This window comes from Solanum tuberosum, unplaced genomic scaffold (genome assembly GCF_000226075.1).
Source record: "Solanum tuberosum cultivar DM 1-3 516 R44 unplaced genomic scaffold, SolTub_3.0 scf00228, whole genome shotgun sequence".
NCBI classification, from domain to species: domain Eukaryota; kingdom Viridiplantae; phylum Streptophyta; class Magnoliopsida; order Solanales; family Solanaceae; genus Solanum; species Solanum tuberosum.
The window spans coordinates 279,499-299,844 of NW_006239152.1; the positions used below are offsets into that span (position 1 = coordinate 279,499).

The 20,346-nt window shown below is 37.1% G+C and overlaps 2 protein-coding genes across 3 annotated transcripts; both read right to left on the bottom strand.

The window, feature by feature from the left end:
* Positions 1–697: 697 nt before the first annotated feature.
* Positions 698–12,850, bottom strand: LOC102602413 (trihelix transcription factor GT-1). Of its 2 annotated transcripts, none has more exons than XM_006356683.2 (5): positions 12,177–12,850; positions 12,044–12,082; positions 3,652–3,783; positions 2,946–3,170; positions 698–1,226 (listed from the first exon to the last, which is right to left on the bottom strand). In XM_006356683.2, exons 1-5 carry the CDS (start codon positions 12,649–12,651, stop codon positions 1,024–1,026), a joined length of 1,074 nt encoding a protein of 357 aa, XP_006356745.1. In that variant the 5' UTR covers positions 12,652–12,850; the 3' UTR covers positions 698–1,023. The 2 variants fall into 2 exon arrangements, with proteins under 2 accessions (XP_006356745.1, XP_006356744.1); XM_006356682.2 differs by having other exon boundaries at positions 12,174–12,849.
* On the bottom strand, positions 3,791–12,031 carry LOC102604101 (uncharacterized). The gene has a single exon (XM_015313076.1). The coding sequence runs from the start codon at positions 8,992–8,994 to the stop codon at positions 5,839–5,841; it is 3,156 nt and encodes a 1,051-aa protein (XP_015168562.1). The 5' UTR covers positions 8,995–12,031; the 3' UTR covers positions 3,791–5,838.
* Positions 12,851–20,346: the final 7,496 nt, after the last annotated feature.

Here is a 20,346-nt window from a genome sequence, read left to right on the forward strand (position 1 = left end):
CTTATCGGAAAAAGTCACAACTCATCGAAAAAAGTCACAACCTAAGATAGGAATATTATAATAATTTAACATTCAAGTTAGGAGTTCATGCTTTCAAAGTAATATAGCTATAGATATAGATAGATGTATCTGCATATGCCCATTGTGACATTATTAACAAATTCAGTCGGTTCTTAAAGTATGATAGTACAATTATAATTAATAGATTAAAGAATCTAATTGTACTCCCTCAGTTTCAAATACTTGTCACGTTTTACTTTCCAAAAGTCAACTTAATTAATCTTTAAAGCTAAATTGAATTAGACTAGATGAATATAATAAAATTAAATATTATACGAAAAATAGTAGAAATTACAATTCTTCTCATACAAATGTGAATTTCTCTTATTAATATAAAGTAAGATTTTGCTAAAATCCACTATAACATTTTTGGGGAAGTTTGAAACATATTTCCATTAGTATTCAATGAATGGCTCTTGCTCTTTTTTGTCCAACTCGAGAAAAATTATTTATCTCAACATCAAATAAGACAAAAAAAAAAAAAAAGGAGAAAAGAAAACCCTAAACTAGAGAAATATGAAATACCAAATATATGTTTCTGAGAACCAAAAATGTGTATTAGTAAAGTAAAGCAAAAGGTAACAAGGCATAACGCGTAGAGAAATAGAAGTAGAAAGTATGTACTGATTGAAGGATCTGAATTAAATCGAATGCTTTCAATTTCTTAAAACTGAAAATCACTCTATTTCTGTCTAATCTGTTCACATATTACTAGAAAATCTTTAACTACATAACCACAGCAGAGAAATGGTTTCAGGATTTGGAAGTACATCAAATATGAAAAGATTTACATGCAATCAAAAGCTAAGATGCAACTAATCTGTACATCGATGTCCTTCCCTACTTCATCTAGCTCCCATTTGCTACTATTAGGTATAGCTGGAACCATCTATACAACTTAGACTATCTAAATGAGCTTTGAGCAAAATATCACAATGATGGACAAGGCCATACTGATCCTCCTTAGTTGACACCACGATAGACGGCACCAGGGCAAAGCTCATCCATACTATCAACATTTCGATACCCATTATACTCTCTTAAACATGACCAACCTCTGCGTGATAAGAAGTTACGGAAATCATCCTCAGAGTAAAAGGTTTTATCCTCTGTATGAACAGGCAAGTGATCTGCCTCATCATACATGCAGATCTTTATCGTCAGGCCTGCGAGCAGGAATCAGGTTAGTTTCTCTATTTCTTCTTATGAAGGGAATGAGAATGGGTTAGGGGGGGACAAAAGAATAACAGAACTGAATACATAATAGCAAGATAGGCAAATGTTTACTATGCAAAAGATTTACTTTAGTGACATACCGCTGTCAATAATGCCCATATTATATATGTCCAATGCTTTATAACTTTGTCACCTTAATTTTATATTCACAAGGGTGATGTGAGACCGGTCCTGGAAATAAATATGGAGTTACAAAGATCTAACATAGGTGATGTTTTTGACATGGTGCGTATTGTGGGATGCATTTTGACATCAGACAATTTAAGGAGAAAGATGAAGTATTGTAAGCAGTTATTTGCAGAAAACATGGAGTGGACACTGACCACCTTTTGCTACATTTTAGCTTCATTTCGGAGTTGTGGGCAGACAGCTGGCGACAAAGTAGATGAACCACAGAAAGGTCATGAAGAGCCCCTTTTTGAGTATTTTGGTTTATATGGATGGATAGATAGATAGATAGATAGATATATAGAGAAAAAATATTCTCATCTAGCCAAAGACCATGATGTGGAACATGGAGCACCTTTGCAGAGAGGGATATTGAGCTCAGAAGCGCGATCACAAGCCCCTAGCCGTGATTGCAAAGAAGGCGCCTAGAACACCAGATTTGCAATTCATACCCATGGCCATTTATGTAATTAGTTTAGCGTTACTATAAATAGTAAGACACGAGATATATTTGCTTTCGGATGATTCAGAGTTTTTTGTTTTTTGTTTTTTGTTTTTTGATAAGGTAAAGGTTAATTGACTAAGTACCAAGAAGGTACCAAAACAAAAAGTTACAAAAGACTGATGGGAATATCCATACAGTCAATTAAGACATCTCCCTAGCAGCTCCAAAAACTCCATATATTGATCTATATTATCAAGGAAACTATTTTTACACCAACAAAACTAATTATGTAAACACTTGTTTTTAACTCAAGAAATATGGTCTTTTGGCCCATCAAAACAAGCTTTATTTCTTTCTAGCCAGATAGTCCAGAATATGTACAAAGGTATAGTTCTCCAAATTTGCTTCAAAGCTTTGTGTGTTCTCTGGTGCTGCCAACTCTCCAATAATTCCTTTACACGCTGAGGCATGATTCAAGAGATCCCACAAATACTGATTCAGAGTTTTACTCCTTTTGATGGGTGTTTAAGAATTTTCCTATAAATCTTCCTTGAAATCATTTATGTGATTAAAAGCTATTTTTATTGTTAGAATTGTTTTGTTTTATTTTCAAACTGAAATTGTTAAAATCATCCATTTCCTCCTAATTTCTTGTTCTCTCTCTCTCCCTATGTTGTTCTTAATTTCGTGTTATCTCTTTCTCCTATCTTGTTCTTAATTTCTTGATAAAATTTCTTACTTCCATGTATATGATTGTGATCATTCAATTAGCTGATTGCAGATGGGATTGTCTTAAAACAGGAGTTTTTCGAGGCACGACAAAGGGATGTTAGAAATAGTGGATAGATAGAAGAATCTGATACTGTTAAATTGATGAACCAACTGGTGGCAGTAGAGATGGGACAGGGCAGGCTCAGGGAAAGGTTCCTTGCCCCTTTACCAGCCCCGAGTACTTTGTAGTTTGTTATGGATATCAACACAACTACCAAAACCTCATCACAATGCTAGTTATAATTTTACTGTTGCATGACATTACCTTCATCGACATGCAAGGTGTAGTTTCCCAGTGGCATATCCCTGTCAAGTGTTCTGACAATATTATCTTCATCCTCCAACCAAAATGCACGCTTAGTCCTTAACCGAAAAGCAGATTTAATAGCTTCCTTGATCGCATCTGCAGTGCCGTCAATACCAATTTTTTTGATGTAATCTCCCCACTTGACTGAGATAACTCGTCCCTCATATGACTGACTCGGCTCACCTGCAAACACGTAGAATAGTTATTAGAATAAAATAAAAATCTACGCAAGTTGACACTGTAACCCTAGAAGCAATTTTTGTCAGAAGCCTCAAAAGGGTAATCTTTGTACCAATTAAAATTAATTGACAAAGCCGCAATGCATCTAAACAAAACCCAGAGGCTGCCATCTGAACGAAATCCAGAGAATGATAGAATATAGACAGCATAAAAGTATTGGTTACTGGGTTTCTAAAAGAGTTTTAGGAGGGATGTTCTTAGAATAGTTCCCTCAGTGTGCTCTACACTTCTTAAATTGAAGAGTCAAGGTAGGAAGAACTAGTCTGAATGACCCGACCAAGAAAAATATGCCAAAATAGTTTATTTCAGCTCTAATCTTTTTTGAGAAGATTCTTCAAACTCCTTTTGTTTTCCTTCTTGAGATTTTTTTCTCTAAAGCAAAACCATGGGGATGTTTCCACACTAATTTGTAACACAGACTAACCGGTTCCAGGTGGCTCTCTCCAATTCCAAGGGGAAACTCCACTAGCGGTGACTGCATCTGCCGCTGTTATGGCAAGAGGATGGCCATCATGATCCAGACGTCGTTCTAAATTAAGTGTTGGTCTCCCATTCTCTGTACATCAAAAATTTTAAAAGTATATTCCACTGCATATTGTAAGTTGCAATTCAACAAAAAAAAAAATAGCATGAAAAAGTAAGTGCAATAAATACCAGAAATACAGGACATATATTCAGGAAAAACAAAGCGGCAATCATCTTAAGCTTAATTTAGTTTGCATTTCTTTAGAAACCAAACTAGAAACTTGCAGTGAAGGATTCTGAGCTCATGATTAAGTTGGAAAATATCATTGTTTTACCCTCCTTGAATCAGATGGGAGACTCGTTTTTAGGTTGAAGTGGTTTTCTTTTAATTAGATTACATTCTAATCGGCATTGATAGGTTTAATTAGGCATTTTTGCAGATGGCTAAGAATCCGAAGGCAGTCTTCTTTGATTACTTACTTTGGTCTAACTTACATCTAAATCCATGGACAAACAGATTGACCTGACATAAGCAACTTTTGTGAGGGAAAGTAATGGAGGATATACATTAGAGCATAATGGAAGAAAAGAAATTCAATAATAGAAATTACCCTTATCTCAAAATAAATTCAATAATAGAAGATGACAAGGTGTTGCTGACTTCAAGATATGGCTGCTTCCACGATTCCATATGATACGTCTTTAACAGAAACAAAGGATTATTCAAGGTGAAGTATGATTCGGTTTTTGAAGCATTAGGAACAACGCCACGGTAACGTGTTGCACCTAAGATATCATGCATTTTAAAAGGGCGAACAAGTGATGCACATATGCAAAAGATTGACAGATCACCTGGTGATCCACTTCCAAATTCATGGATTACAAATTAGCTTAAGGTTTTGGACCTAAGGTATCGTCAAGTTATACAAAAATGAAACACTGTCCACCTACAACTCAAAAGGATGCGTAAATAAGTATCCTTTAGATTCCATGTATATTTTGTATCCTTTTTTGTTCTTTCTTTTTATCAGGTAAATATATTTTCATTGTGAAACATGGACTAAATGTTGTATACAAGGGGTAAACCAAAATGTAAAGAATCTGCATGATATGATTCTCTTCAAACTCCACCCAATTATCTATACAACAAGGAACTTTATGTGAACACCAAAAGGAAATAAGGGAACGGAGACTACTCATCAATTGGGAGAAACTCGACTCAACTCCTTCAAAAGCTTTCCTATTCCTCTCTCCAAACAACCCACATTAACACAAGTGGTACCACATTCCAAGTCCTTCGTCTTCTCCTCCTTCCACTCTTTCACAATTTTGGCATTGCCTATGGAGTGTCAAACCACCTAAACATATCACACCATAACCTCATGGTTAACCCACAATGGAGAAGAAGATGATCCACGTCCTCACCCGTCTTCTTACACATGCCAACCAACGCAAGCAACCTTCCGTTTTCTAAGATTTTCCACTGTCAAAATCAACCCTCTAGCAGCTAGCCCAGAAAAAGAACACACCTTCCTCGGCACCTTTGGTATCCATATTATATTACATGGAAAAACATGCTCCTCTCTAACCAACGGGTTATCATGAAGGACATCACAGATGTATATTTTGTATCCTGCAATTTTTTGTATTATAAAGAATTGTTTTAACCACAAATTTAATCAATTAAACAAGAGCTTTCATCTTATCTTTTGTTTGTGATCTACTACAGAGCTTCCACCTTATCTTTCACTTGTGATCTAGTTTTATATGGTATCAGAGCCCAATGAAAACCTCTTCATCCGCATCCCTTCCTCCTCCATACCCATGTTGTCTCTAACACCTGCTTCTTCAAACTACAGGTCACGTAATTCTCAAAAGACTTCATTCTTTGTCAACCACATTCCCATATATCAAGCAGTACTCTACTCCTTAATTATCCTCTCTTATTTTGGTAATAAGAGTCCACATTTCTCTCCCCAAACTCATCTAAACTTGTGCCTTATCACTCTGCACAGTCTCAGTCAGATTGTGGTTCCTTCCAAGCCCACATCTCCTACTAGTGATACATAACCCAATTCAAATTCCAACTTGGCACATATATTAGGAGTGGTATCGATGACCTGAAGATCTCGAAGTTGGGTGAAATTCAGTTCTTGTTACAGTTCGTGAGTGAAGAACAAGTGGCACACATCCTTAAAAGAGGAAGAAGGTGGACGGGAGAAAGCATTTGAGGCTGGAAATCCCTTGTAATCTGAAAAAGTGATTTTTGGTACCCCTCATGTCCCTGGTTATGCAAGGCAGTCATGACTGTCTGAATGGAAGGAGAGTTTGATGCCAAGAATGTTCGGTGTTTATACAGAAGCAACCCATTCTTGACGCTCCACTGATCTGATGCAGTACCATCATGGACATCAGATATTAACTGCTGGACATCAGGAGAGTTTTGTTGTTCATTTCTAATGTCATCAAAAAGGCTTAATTGAGGCATGGAAATGGCAAGAAGCATAGCTTCATCATTATCTCGACGAGATAAGGCATCAGCGACAGTGTTTAAACGACCAGCCTTGTATTCAACCGAAAATGAGTAACCCAGAATCTTGGCCAACCAATGTTGTTGCGGAGGAGTTAGTGCCTTTTGTTCTAATAAAAACTTCAAACTGTAGTGATCAGTACGAACTATGAAGTGTTGCCCCCATAAATAAGAACGCCATTGCCGAATAGCTTTCACTAGACCTATCAATTCTTTTTCATAAGCGGGCAGTGGCTGGTGTCTCCTTGCCAATACTCTGCTAAAAAAAGCAATGGGTTGTTTATTCTGCAATAAAACAGCCCCAATACCCAGATCTGAAGCATCACATTCAATAACAAAAGGTTGAGAAAAATCTGGAAGTGCCAATACAGGTGTAGTTGTCATAGCAACCTTGAGTTTTTTGAAAGCTTGTGTTGATTGATCTGTCCATATAAATGAATTCTTGCGGAGCATGGCTGTTAATGGTTCAGCTATGGATCCATAATTTTCCACAAACTTGCGATAATATCCTGTGAGGCCTAGGAAACCTCGCAACCCCTTAAGAGTTGTAGGTTTGGACCATTCAGTCATGGCTGAAATTTTGCTGGAATCTGCAGAAACTCCATCAGCAGTGATGAGGTGGCCCAAATAAGCAATTTCAGTTTGGGCAAATGAACACTTTGATTGCTTCAGAAAAAGATGATGATCGGAGAGTAACTTGAAAACAAGTCGCAGATGATACATATGTTCGACCCAAGTGCGACTATACACAAGAATATCATCAAAAAACACCAAAATAAATTTTCTCAAGTGAAGCTGAAATACCTCTTTCACTAATGATTGAAAGGTAGATGGAGCGTTGGTTAAACCAAAGGGCATAACCAAAAACTCAAAATGCCCATGGTGAGTACGAAAACCAGTTTTCTCCACATCATCCTCTTTCATCCGAACTTGATAATAACCTTGGCGTAAGTCTAATTTAGAGAAATATTTAGCCCCAAACAATTCCTCCAACAATTCTTCAATTATTGGAATAGGAAATTTATCTTTGATTGTTTTTGCATTCAACTCACGATAATCAATGCACATACGCCAAGAACCATCAGATTTAGGAACAAGAAGCACCGGGGAAGAGAATGGAGACTGACTTGGCCGAATTATTCCCTGCTTCAACATCTCTGAACATTGTCTTTCAATTTCATCCTTTTGATTATGTGGATATCTATATGGTCGAACTACAACAGGTTTTGTTCCTGGTTCCAGAACAATTTTGTGGTCACAATCACGTTTAGCAGGGAGCCCTACTGGTTCATTAAAGAGGCAAGCAAAATCTTTCAAAATGATTTGCAATTCTTCCTGATTATCTTTGTCAGCCAGCATAACATGAGTTGTTGCTCCTTGAGTTGGATCAGGAGACTTAACACCTTGTAACTCCACTTGTTTTCCATTTTTGAAGAATGACATCCACATATCTGTAAAGTCCCACAGTATGGGTCCTAAAGTTTTAAGCCAATTCACACCTAGAACCACATCAAATCCACTTAGATTGAGGACATATAAATCAATATGGAAAGCATGATTACCAAACCATATTGAAACTCCTTCGCATTGTCCCGGACTTCTGACCCGTTCTCCATTTACCACCACTACTCGTAGCCCTTCTCGCCTCTCAACTTGAAGATTGAATTGTGACACAATTTTAGAGTTCACAAAGCTATGAGTACTTCCAGAATCGACTAATGACACCACTGGATTCCCTGCCAGTTGGCCTTGTAACCGCATATTTTGTGGAGCTGTGACACCAATGATGGCTTGCAAAGAAATTTCAGGTTGATCTATATTAGGATTTGTCTCCTGTTCCAGAGATTCTTCCTCTTCGTCTATGGAATCAATCCAGAATAATTTCTTGCACAGATGGCCCCGAGTGAAGACTTCATCACAGTTGAAGCAGAGACCCTTAAGTCTTCTTTCATCCATCTCAGATCTAGTCAATTTCCTTACAAATCTAGTGCGCTGTGGAGGTGAGAAATCTGATGTTTTGGATCTGCGACCATCTAACAGTTGCGAACGAAAAGGTTGTCCCTTGCGTTCATAAAGCCGGGATAAACTCATCGCCGTAGCCAAATCTAGAGGATTATGCAACTCAACCTCAATTGCTATACAATCCACAAGACCACTAATATAAAGTTCTATCTTTTGTGATTGTGTAAGTGTACCAGCCCGGGAAACTACCTGCTCAAACTTTTCTTGGTAATCTGCCACGGACCCAATCTGGCGCAACTTAGCCAATTCTCCTAACTTCTGACTTCTGATTGGTGGCCCAAAACGAAGGTTACAATAACGTTTAAACTCATCCCAAGACGGTTCAGGCAGATCTGTCTCTAGTTGAAGAAACCAAAGTTGTGCATTCCCCTCTAAATGAAAAGAAGCAAGACCAACTTTTTCTTCATCTGGAGTCTGTTGGTGTCGAAAAAAGTGATCACATCTGTTCAACCATCCCAAAGGGTCCCCTTGGCCAGTAAACCATGGAAAATCCAACTTTGTATACCTAGGAATGAAGGAACTTCCTCCTGCATCTAATTTTGACCCTTCTGCCACTCCACTTTTACCCTTCCAGCCCCGATTCTGACTGGTATGATCAGTTGATTCAGAATCAACCTTCGAATTCGCTAGATCTTTTGTGAGTGCATCTAAGCGAGCATTTATTGCTTCCTGTCTCGCTATATTGGCTGCACGTTCTTCTTGAAATAAGTTCACCAATTGTGCCAGTTGATGTTGAATTTGATCTCCCATAACCTTCGTCTCTGATACCAAGTTGTTATGGTCCCCTAATATGGATCTAGTTATGGGGCGTTGTAGTGTGAAATCGAATGTTTTCTTCCTACGACCTATGATGCTGGTTCGTTAAGAGAGAACCTGCAATCTTTTGAGTTTGAAGTACTCAAAGACTTAGTAATTTTCTGCATAACCTTTCACTGAATTCAAATACATTAAATACAACACTGAAACAAAGAAAGTAACTGCCTACTGCCTACTACAACTGAATGAGAAAGTGGAGGAGTAACCTCCTTACTGCAATAACTGCTACACAGAAAATAAAAACATGAATACTTAAAAGTTGTAGTAAAATAACTTATAAGCTAAAGTAATCTACTTTCTAATTTCCTTAAATCTCCCATGTGTAAACCGTTGGTAGACTAAAGGGGTGCTAACAAATTCTCATAGAATCGAGAATGAAGTTTAAACCTTGTATGCATATCTCCAAACATTTTGGACATAAATACCTTTTAGAAAATCAGTTCACAGTCTACACAACCTCTCCAGGGTGAGACTTGTGGTGAGAAAAGGGGGGAAATTTTGAGCTTCCTTGAAGACAGAAGATGGGGCCTTGGGGTTTAGGATATAGTTGTACCCTGAAGTCTGACATTTCTTGCTTGTCCACAAGGGAGTAGGGCAGTGAGGAGATGAGGAAGAAAGGGCGAAGGATGGGAGACAGGGGAAAAGGGCTATTGAGAGTCATGCGAAGCCAAGTGAGTTGCTAGAGATCAATCTTCTGGCACCTGCATCGCAGAGGAAGTAAACATATGACGATGCATTTGAGATGGTGAGGAGAGGAAATGGGTTTCTACGCGGTGAAAAGACAAGAATACCGCTGGTTAAGTGAACTAGGAAAGAGAATATGAGTCAATTCACCAACTAAAAATAAAATAAACCAAATCAACCTATTCTTTTTTTTTTCTTTTGAAAATGGTAATGTTAAAAAAATCAGCCTATTCTGTAGATCCATATAAGAGCCCTCTTGCTAAAAATTGTTCTTCTTATATGGTACCTGCAACTTCCTACCCAATCATAGCATGTCTCCACTTTTGATCTCGACTCAGGATGTCATACAATTTCCCCCTAACCAGAAATAGATTCTATTGTCCATCCTGTTCATGAGGATCAAGTTATCAAGAGCGAAAAAAAGTTCCATTTGAGTGGTCTAAGGAGTGTGAGTTGAGTTTACGGAAGCTCAAGGAGTTGCTTACTACCACTCCTATATTGACTCTTCCAGTTGGAGGAAAAGAAGCTTGAAGAGAAAGGATGAAGATGGAGTTTTCCAGTGGAGAAAGTCCACCGGAATGGGGTTCCCCAAATCCAGAGGGAACTTCAGGATGATGCTTCGAGAAAGGTGCCTTTGATATTAGATAGACTTTCATAGAACCTGAGTGTAAAATCCTCTGTCTAAAGTCTATATAAATAGATAGAAGCATGAAATATTGAAGTCACGCATTCCCATAAACTTTTTCTGCTGTGCTATATTTTCATGGTAGCTATGGTAGAGCTTTCGTTCTACCACTCTGAATTAACTGTTCAGACATGCCATGATGCTAAAAGTTTAGAACTTCCAGCGGAATATGAAAAAAATTGGCCATGGAAAATGATATGGAAGACAAAAGTACCAGCGAAAGTGGCTTGTTTGGGATGGCTGGCTGCTCTCGGAGCGTATTTATCGCAGGATCGGCTGCAGGAGAAACGATTTATTCATTGTAGCAAGTGCTTTTTATATGAGAATGCTAGGGAATCAGTAGATCACTTGCTACTTCACTGTAGCAATTTCATGGCAGATTTGATATATAATTTTATGCATTTTTGGAGTTCACTTGGTAATGCCATCAAACTTTTGATAGCTACTCCATATTTGACAAACAAAGAGATTGACAGGAGACCAAGAGGCTTTGGAGTGAGTCACCTTGTGCATAGGATGGACCTAAGTTGCTCAAACTCTTCACTTTTGGTGCCACACCCGTACCGGACACTCGCACCCGAGACTGAGCAACTTAGGGTGTGGGATCCATGTCCGATTTGGTCAACCGATTTTGGGTACTTCGACCGAAATCGATGGGGAAAGTCTGGACAATTTTAATGATTTATGTAATCAATACAAAAGCTTAGGTGAAATTGAAGAGATGAAATACCTTTTATATAGAAATTTCTATGTCACTCCTTTTCCTTTGATCTCCTTCCAGGATTCTCCTCAAGTTCTCCACAGAATATCTCATAATATAGGTTTTATAGCTCTATTTTTAGATATTCTAATTATTTTTAGGTGAATCCCCGCACCCGTATCCATACATGAATCCATATCCCCAAAACTTAAAAATTTGATAATGAACGATTCGACCTTTAGATCCGCACCCGTATCGGACACCCGCAGTCGAGTCCGAGCAACTTAAGCATGGACTATATGGCTAGGAAAGATCTAAAGATGCTTTGATGGGAAGAAGGATTTTGCAGCTGTTGTAAAATTCAAATGTATTCAGAATCTGTTGTTTTAGGAGCAGTGGGTCTTTTGCTACTGATCTTTAAGATTTTATGGACTTGCTAGAGTCTTTTGTCATGTAATTTGGACGAGTCCAATTTGTGTAACCTTTTCAGACTTTATACCATTATCTAAAAAAAACAATTTATATTTTATCAATCTCCATTTTTTCTAAAATTTACATTAACCCTTTCCTTGAAAAACTAATCCCTCCTATTATCACATATTGGTACCCCACAAATGAACTAGTATTGGATAGTGTATCCAACCAAAGAGAGCTTATCTCAAATTACTCCAACCACTATTGTTGGATCTGGTTAAGGGCCAGACCACTAGGTTCTATTTCACACAACCTAACTGGTCACCTTAAATATAATTAATTTTGATAACTTTATAGAAGTGAGGTATAATGAAGCAAGCAGCAGCTGAACATGAAGAGTATCCAAAAACACAGTAGGAAGTAAAGAAATGAACAACCACAGAGATAGTAAAAAAAAATGTAATGGTCTAAAGAGATATGCTACAGCTTAGATGTGTTACCTTCAACGGGTCCGAATGTGATGCTTGTATCATCAAGACCTGGGATAAAGTGGGATAAAGTGGAAGAGATTTGAATTGAGAGGAAAATACGAGAAGATGGTTGGAGCATTAGTTAAAAAGAAGAAGATACCTTCTTTTTGAGCGAAGTGCATAAAAGAATCAACCTTGGGAGGGGGAGGAGGAGGGCTCTTATAACCAGTATTAGTCCTGTCTCTTAAAATCTCGTCAATTTCCTTATAATAGGACATCTTAGCAGAGCCATTTCTATCTTGATTTTGTTTAGCTTTCTTGAATTCCTTCAACAAATTTCTCCATTTATCAGTACACATAGTAGGTGACCTATCAAAGCCTTTTTCTCTCATCTTCATAGAAATTTGGTCCCACAAATGCTTATTAGACTTTGAAGTATTGAAAAGAGAGTCAATTTCTCTACGAAGACCAATAAGTACTCGAGTTTCTTCTTGTACCCATGTCTCTGCACGTTTCTTAGGGGTTTTCACATCAGAACAAGGGTTTGTACAATTTTCCTCGCCTCCACTGCTCGTCGTATCTCCGCCGCCCATCAGAATTTGCTGCTGGCTATTGCTAGTCACCACGTCAACCATCATTTTCTCGATCCCAGACTTCTTCTTTCTACAACTCTATAGCTTCAGCACTTTCGCCTATCCACACTGCCCACTAACTAATTTTTCTTCACTCCCTCTACATTATCTAAATTATTATTCCTTCCCCTTAATTTTCAACTCTTTCTCTTTCTCTTTCTCCTTTAAAAAACTTTTATTTTTAGTTCAAAGTCGGATCCACTGATCCATTTTAGATTGAAACAAAAGAAAGTACTCTAAACATAAAAGAAATGGACCAATTAAAACATCCAAAAAAGCCCTAAAATACCCATTAGCTATACAAATTGGTATAAATTGTCCTTCATCCACCTATCGGGCCTAAAATGTCTCTAAAATCAATATTTTGGTTCTTTTTTACCCTTATCTTTAATGGTTTCTATATATAAAACCTTAATTAATAAAATAATTAATGGCGTGTCTGTTGTGAATCAAGTCGACTTTGTACGGGCCTATGTGTTAGGAATTTTGAATGAGACTGATTTATATGGAATTATTGGGCCGAGTAATATGCTGGAGAGTTTTATATGGGATCCAGGCCCAATTAGCTATTCTTAAAAAGGTCTAGGTCTTAGAAAGAACGGTTATGCAAATTATGTCGAAGCTTTGGCTTTCAGTTATCTCTCATCCCCTTTCTCTGTTCTAGTATCTCATCCCCTTCTAGTTACCTTCTTCTATGTTGATCTATTCGTAATTAGTGTGTTATTGCTTTGTTGTGTGTATTAAACGTTGTAATGTGTATCCAGGAAATATTATATATCAGTATTTGTGTTGGGAATCGAGTTTGTTTCAGTGTCACTATCCTATTCACTATTCTAACAATTAATCAAACTAATTAAAAAGACCACAAAATACCCATTGGATCAGAAAAAAATGTCATACAACTTCCTATGATCAGATGAACAATCGGTTGAGATTGAATAGGTTGAGGAGGTACTTCTAGCACTTCAACTTCACCTTCAAGGATTTCTAATAATACCCTACTCATCGAAGGGTGTCGTATCGGATTTGCTTGTATGCACCATAATGCAACTAAACTCAATTTTATAGCCATCTTCTTTTCATCATCATTTGCTTCTTTACCCACCACAATATCCTTCCCCTTGTTAAACTTATCATAAATATAATAAGGAAAATATTGGCGGAATCCTCTTCATGTTCATCTTCATTTTTCTTTAAGTCCAACATTTCCATTAGCAACATCCCAAAGCTGTAAACATTAGCTTTGTAAGAGATTGCTCCAATGCGTCTGTTGATCAACTCTAGAGCAATATATCCAATCGTTCCACGAGCAACAGTAAGATTCACAATGCTATTACCTGTTGGATATAAATTCGCAAGCCCAAACTCAGAAATCTTTGGAATGAAATTCCTCAAGCCACTCCAAGAATAATGTCATACTTCCTCTACCAACTTAACATATGACTTCCTTCTTGACATGTGCTGACATACTTGTTGATTGATCCGTTGGGAATGAAGTCATATATAAGAGCACGCTTTGTTCCCTCAACATTATACCCCACGAGTCCAACCACATTGACATGATGAATCCTTCTAATGGCAGCAACTTCATTCATGAAGTCTTGACCATCTACTTTAGGCGTGTTAGTGTAGCCAATTAGATAGTGAAACATTTAATGAATTTGTGAATTAGGATTATATATAAAATTGTTAAAAATAAGGGTAAAAAAGAGCCAAAAGGTTGATGTCATGAGCATTGTAATCCTGAGAGGTAGATGAAGCATAATTTTGTACCAATTCACATAGTTAATAGATATTTTAGGCCCTTCTCGGTTAAAACATTAATGAAATGCACCAAAATTGGTCCATCTCAAAAATATTAGAAAATATGGAAATACAATAAGGATACGAAAGTCTAGAATGTTCTCGAAGGGTCTTCAGAAACTTGGTTGACTTTTTCTCTTCTCCTCCTTGTTCTTCATCTTCGCTAGTCCTCATTGACTTCATCCTATGGTGGTGGTCTTCTGTGCTACTGTGAATGAGTTAAAGAAATCCAGATTGAGATTGATCGAAGTTGAGTTGATCCTGACCATTCTCCATCTTCTTTGATTTCTTTCTTCCTAGGTAAGGAGTCACTCTTCTTCTATCTTAATCCACATTGTACTAAGTGTTTTATTTTTTTCATGATTTAGCTTGTTTAACACCTCGAAAATTTGTGTGTTGAAATGGAAAGAAAAAGTTGAAAAATTGATTTGGTGCCAATTTTACGCGCATGTCTACGGTCCGTAGGAAGTTCAACTGTCCATAGAAAGGGGTAGTAGAAGAATTCTTGAAATTTTGAAAAATGTCAAGTCCCATATTACTTCCTACGAACCAATATGATGGTTCATAGTAGATTGTGCGGGTCATATGAAGTGTAGTGATTTAGACTTAGTAAAATCTTGGATTTGATTTTGGGTTCTATGAGTGGGCCCTATGGGTTGTAGAAGTTTTGATGACCCGTAGGAAGGGTCCATTGAAATTTTTTCATAATATAGATCCCTAATAATTGGTTCTACGGACAACTAGTACGGTCCGTAGGAAGTTGTATAAACCGTAGGTCGGTCTGTAGAGACTGTTCGACAGTCTTTAATCAAGGTAATTTGGGTCTTTTTCTTATCCTTTATACACCTATATTTTGACCCTAAATAAGTCCTATAACTACTTATACTCTTAAAATCTACCCATTCCCTCCCAAATCACTCGAATCGTTAAATCCTCTCAAGTTCATCTTCTTCAATTCTCTCTTAAGGCTCTCAAGGAAAAGCTAGGGTTTCAAGCTCCATGATCTCTTCCTCTTGCAATTTAAGGTTTTTTTCCCAAGATATATGGGAACTTCATCAATGGATTCTTTCTATCCATTGATTCCCATAAGAAGCTCAATTTCTCCTTCGAATTCTACCCAACATTTTATGAATTCATGTGATTCTTTATGAGATCAATTAATTATGATTCAGTTATCTATATTTGATCTTATTATGCATGATTTAATTTAATTACATGTTTTTCAATGATTTTATATGGGCTCATGATATATGCCTATGTTATGATTACGAAATTATGCATACATTATAAAATTGAGTAATTTATGAATAAAATATGTTCTTAGATAAAGTATCAAATGATTTATGAAATATTTTCTCATAATGAAAGATGATTACGGTTTATATTCTTAGATAAGTGTCTTTATGAACAAGTTATGAAATCATGATTTTGAAAGCAGCTGTTCTATGATATGGAATTTATGATTGGATTGATATTATTCCAAGTATTATGATATGATTATGAGTATTTTTATTTTTATTGGAATTTTACTTGGCACCGAGATGACTTTGGAATGAAGTTTCCACTGTTAGTAGAGGTCGGGTCTCTAGAAGCAATTTCCTTGTTCCTAACTACGTGCCCCCATAGGATTTGTCTTAGAAAGACATAGCTAGTGGATCCACCTATGCTAGAATGTATGGTCCTTACCTTGGCAAGTAGGACAATCTTTTTTCGTTGTGGGAAAGACACTGATTTCATGTCACAGCTCACATGGTTTATGTCGGTTAATGGTAAAATATCCTACAAAAGAACTATGTTTTTATTAAAAGTTTTTATGAATTCCTCAATGATTTGATTTAAGCTTTCTTATTACTTTTCAAATGTTGCATTGACCTTGTTATGTGATTTATTGTTTTGGCTTGTTAAGTTTCAATACGTTTTACTTGGTCACACATTATTATGTTTTGAACTTGTTGTATTACCACATTGACGTTTATGCAATTTCCTCATACTTGATACATTCGAAGTATTGATGCATATATTGTTTCATAATATATGATCCGACGTTCTTCCATTAGTCGAGGATAGGTTGGATTGCTGAACAACTTCAGACTTTGGTGAGTCCTGATGTTTCAGGGACCTTGCCGCCATATGTCTTTATTGTTTTTACTCTTACAGTTTTCACACTTTGTACATGGTTTAGGGGTTTCTCCTAACAACATCTTTGTTAGTAGAAGGCTTTGTCAGACATAGTTGATTTCCGCATTATTTTAGTCATGTGCTCTCATGATATTTTCCTTATGAGTTGAAAGAGTTTTGAGACTTATCTCATTCTCATGTTGTATTCTCTTTATTTGATATGCATAGTGTCATTCTTATGTCAAGTGGCTTGTTTAGGGCATCATGGGGTCTGATTTGTCATGTCACCTCTACGGTGTACTTTGGATTGTGACTAACTTGGTATTTAGAGAGTCAAGTTATAAAGGTTCTAGGAGTCTGACAAGCCACGTCAAGTAGAGGTTTGTTCATGAGTGTGAAGTGTGTCATATTTATAAATAGGAGGCAACAAGGCGTTTAGGAAACATAACTTCTTTTATTACTCTAAAGTTGTGTGATAGAGTTAAACTCTATAAGGGTCTTCCTACTGACTCATTTTTAATGTTTTTCAGAATAGGCCTCTTCAAAAAGCTCTCGTGAGAAGGAATGTTGGTGGCAATGTGGAACCCAAAGTTCATAAAGCTTCGGTTGATCCTTTCGTCGAGCAACTGTCACATGCCGAGTTTAGAGTCGCTTTCCAAGTATTGGCTCAAGCTATGACCACTCAAGCCAATAGGGAGGTTATACTCCCGTGAACCTAATTATGGGTACAACAGAAACTACAGTAAGGTATTTCACAAGGATGAATCTATTAAAATTTCATGGGTCCAAAGTGGATGAGTGATGAGTCCGAGATATGAACTCATTTAGGGCTTTGTTTACATAGATTTAGTGTCCTCAAATGCTTAATATGTGTCAATAACTGATGTTAAATCCTTGATTTTCAGGTATATGGATTGAGGAAAAAATCAAGGACACTAACAAGCAAAAAGGAACAAGACAAGTTGAAGGAATGAAGAAGGGCGAGCTTGAGGATCGCCAAGAGCACTCGACGTGTCGCCGAGTGGCTCATCAGACCGCCTAAAGTTACAGTGTTCCAAGCCCTGAAGGAAAGAACCAAGTTGGCGATGAAAATGAGCAGTCAGTGGATCGCCGAGTGATTCCGCGAAGCCAAGATGAATTGCCCAAAGTTACAGACCTTGAGGATGCTGAGTACCAAGGCAAAAGGGCGATGGAAAAGAACAAAGGGAGGCTCGTCGAGTGGTTCGGTGAGCCCGACTTACTTCGCCGAGTGACCCTTCACAGCACATTTTTAGTGACTATAAATACGCTTTTGAACATTTAGTTTAGTATCACTTATCACTGAGGAATTAATTTTACTTTGGAGAACAATCTACTTTTAAAGTTTTTGAGCAGTTTTTTCTATTTTTCCTTAGCTTTGAAGGATTGAAGAAATTCACTTTTGATAAATTGGAAGTGGGTCTTTGAGGTTCATCAAATTGGAGCATTGTAAGGACGAAATTACTCTTTCCCAGTTGATGGATAATCAATTTGATAATGGTTTTTACCTTTTTATAATGTCTAACTAAAATCCGAATTCTTGGGGTGTGATTATATGATTATGAGCTGATTTAGCTTATGGGTATTGCTAATTGTTAGTTTAAATGTTGTTTAGAAGTGACTTTAATCATTAATTGTGGTTTAATTTAAGAATTATAGTTGCAAAGGCAGTTCTATGTTTGTGTTCTTAGCTTGCTCGAGAGAGGTTTTCAAACTAAAATTATTGATTGATGGTTTGTGGGTATTGGGTTGACATGGGTTCAGCTTGAGAGAGTGAATCCTAAACCCAATCCCACACATTCAGCTTGAGAGAATGAATGGATTAAGGTGTGAGCTGCTCTTATTTTGCATACTTGTTGATGTTCGAGAGAAATCACTTGATTCGGGGTAAATTGTTCGAGAGAAAATTTACCTCCACTATAGCCTAGCCTACTCACTAATATCTAGCTATTTATATAATCCATCACATCCCAAGAACCCATCTCATTATTGTTAATTAATATTGTTTATGACTGTTTGTAGCTGTTAATTAAAACCAAAACCCCCATTTGACATTCGTGTCACCCCCTAATTTGAATGATGTTTTTATTTGATAATTTTTATTCCTATGACTAATTTGACCATGTTCATACTTCCCAATTAAATTTGAAACACATACTGCTCCCTGTGGGATTCGACCCCAACTCATTTAGTTGGTTTATTTACTGATTAACGATCATTGATCCTTAGAATTGGATGAAGTGTCTTTGATAACGATATGAAAATCAAAATGGTGCCGCTGCTAGGGAGTGGTGTTGTTTGAAATTCTTTTTGTGAAGTTGAATTTTGTTCTTGTTAGTCATAGTTGAATCTAATTACTTTTAGTTTAGGTTTTTGTGTTGCTGTTGTAAAACAGAGGAAATGAGTGTCAACGGAAGCAATGGTAGCCAAGTGCGCCACCAAGTGACATCACCAATCTTAATGATGTCAACGAACCGAATGTCAATGACCCAAATCTAGTGGGTGGAGTTGGTGCCATTTTCTTGCCTCCAGCTAAAGGGAATGATGTGTTCCACATTACAAGCACCATGTTGCAGCTCTTACAATTAAAGGGCTTGAACCCATGATTTCTCTAAATTCCTAAATTTGGCTTATGAAGTGGGTTTTATGATTTTGAATGAATGTTGATAGAATTGAGCTTAGATTGAGTTATATTATTGATTTATATTAATATCTATGTCAATCTATGGTGAATTGTGGAGGATTGAGTAATGGTGATTATGGCCTTGGAGAAGGGTATGTTGTGACCTAATTCTCATGTAGTAGAGTTACTCTTGAATTGTTGATCCACTTGAAAGGTGGAGGTGTTTACATTACATTGCATATTGATCCATTTGAAAGGTGGATGTGTTTACCTACATGTACATTGTGATTATGGCCTTGAATGCATTATATGAGGAATTGAAGTATTGTCAAGATGTTGTGTACATGATTGTATAATGTGAAGGACTTACATGTGATTCAATGATAAAATGAGGAACATGTATTCAATGTATTTGTGTTAGCATTGAAAGGCTATTACTCTACTTGACACACATGAATGATAATGTTGGAATGTGAAGAGTTTCTATAATGTGAATGTTGAATCTAGAATTGGTAGGCTCATGCATCCTTTTCTTGTAGTATGAATGTGTCTTGACTTGATGGCTATGAATTGATAGGCTTTATGCATTCTTTTCATAAATGATCTAACGTAGTGAAGACTCTAGAATCGATAGGCTAGTGGCATTCCGTTCATGAGTATAAGCATGTAATGAGGGACCTTGAATCGATAGGCTAGTGGCATTCTTTTCGTGAGGACCCTAGAGCTATCCTTTATTGTACCATGGATCGATAGGCTTATAGCATTCCTTCCTTGGTAATGATGTATGATGGGTCGATAGGCCTATGACAATCCTCCCTAATACACTAATGTGATGTGAATGAAATAATCTATGGGAATGTAGGCTAAGCACCGAGTGAATATGGTTAGATGGAAACTCTCCCAATGTTAGGTTAGAGTTCCAATGGACATCTTCCTATCCCATAACTATGTGCCCACATAGGATATTAGCTAGTGAATTTCATCCAAGCTAAGGATTTATCCGAGCTAATGTTATCGTTCTACCTTAGGCAAGTGGAACATCTCTTTATGGTGTGGGGCTATATGACACTGGATTCCATGTCTAACTTGCATGGTCTATGTCGGTTAAATGCTTATTCCCATCATGTGAGATGTGCATT

Excerpts from the sequence above, each read along its gene's own strand:
- LOC102604101 (XM_015313076.1), bottom strand. The coding sequence starts at position 8,994 with ATGGGAGATCAAATTCAACATCAACTGGCACAATTGGTGAACTTATTT.
- LOC102602413 (XM_006356682.2), bottom strand. The coding sequence starts at position 12,651 with ATGATGGTTGACGTGGTGACTAGCAATAGCCAGCAGCAAATTCTGATG. Across the intron at positions 12,083-12,173 it reads GCACTTCGCTCAAAAAGAAG|GTCTTGATGATACAAGCATC; the intron begins GTATCTTCTTCT and ends ACTTTATCCCAG. Across the intron at positions 3,784-12,043 it reads CACATTCGGACCCGTTGAAG|AGAATGGGAGACCAACACTT; the intron begins GTAACACATCTA and ends TTTGATGTACAG.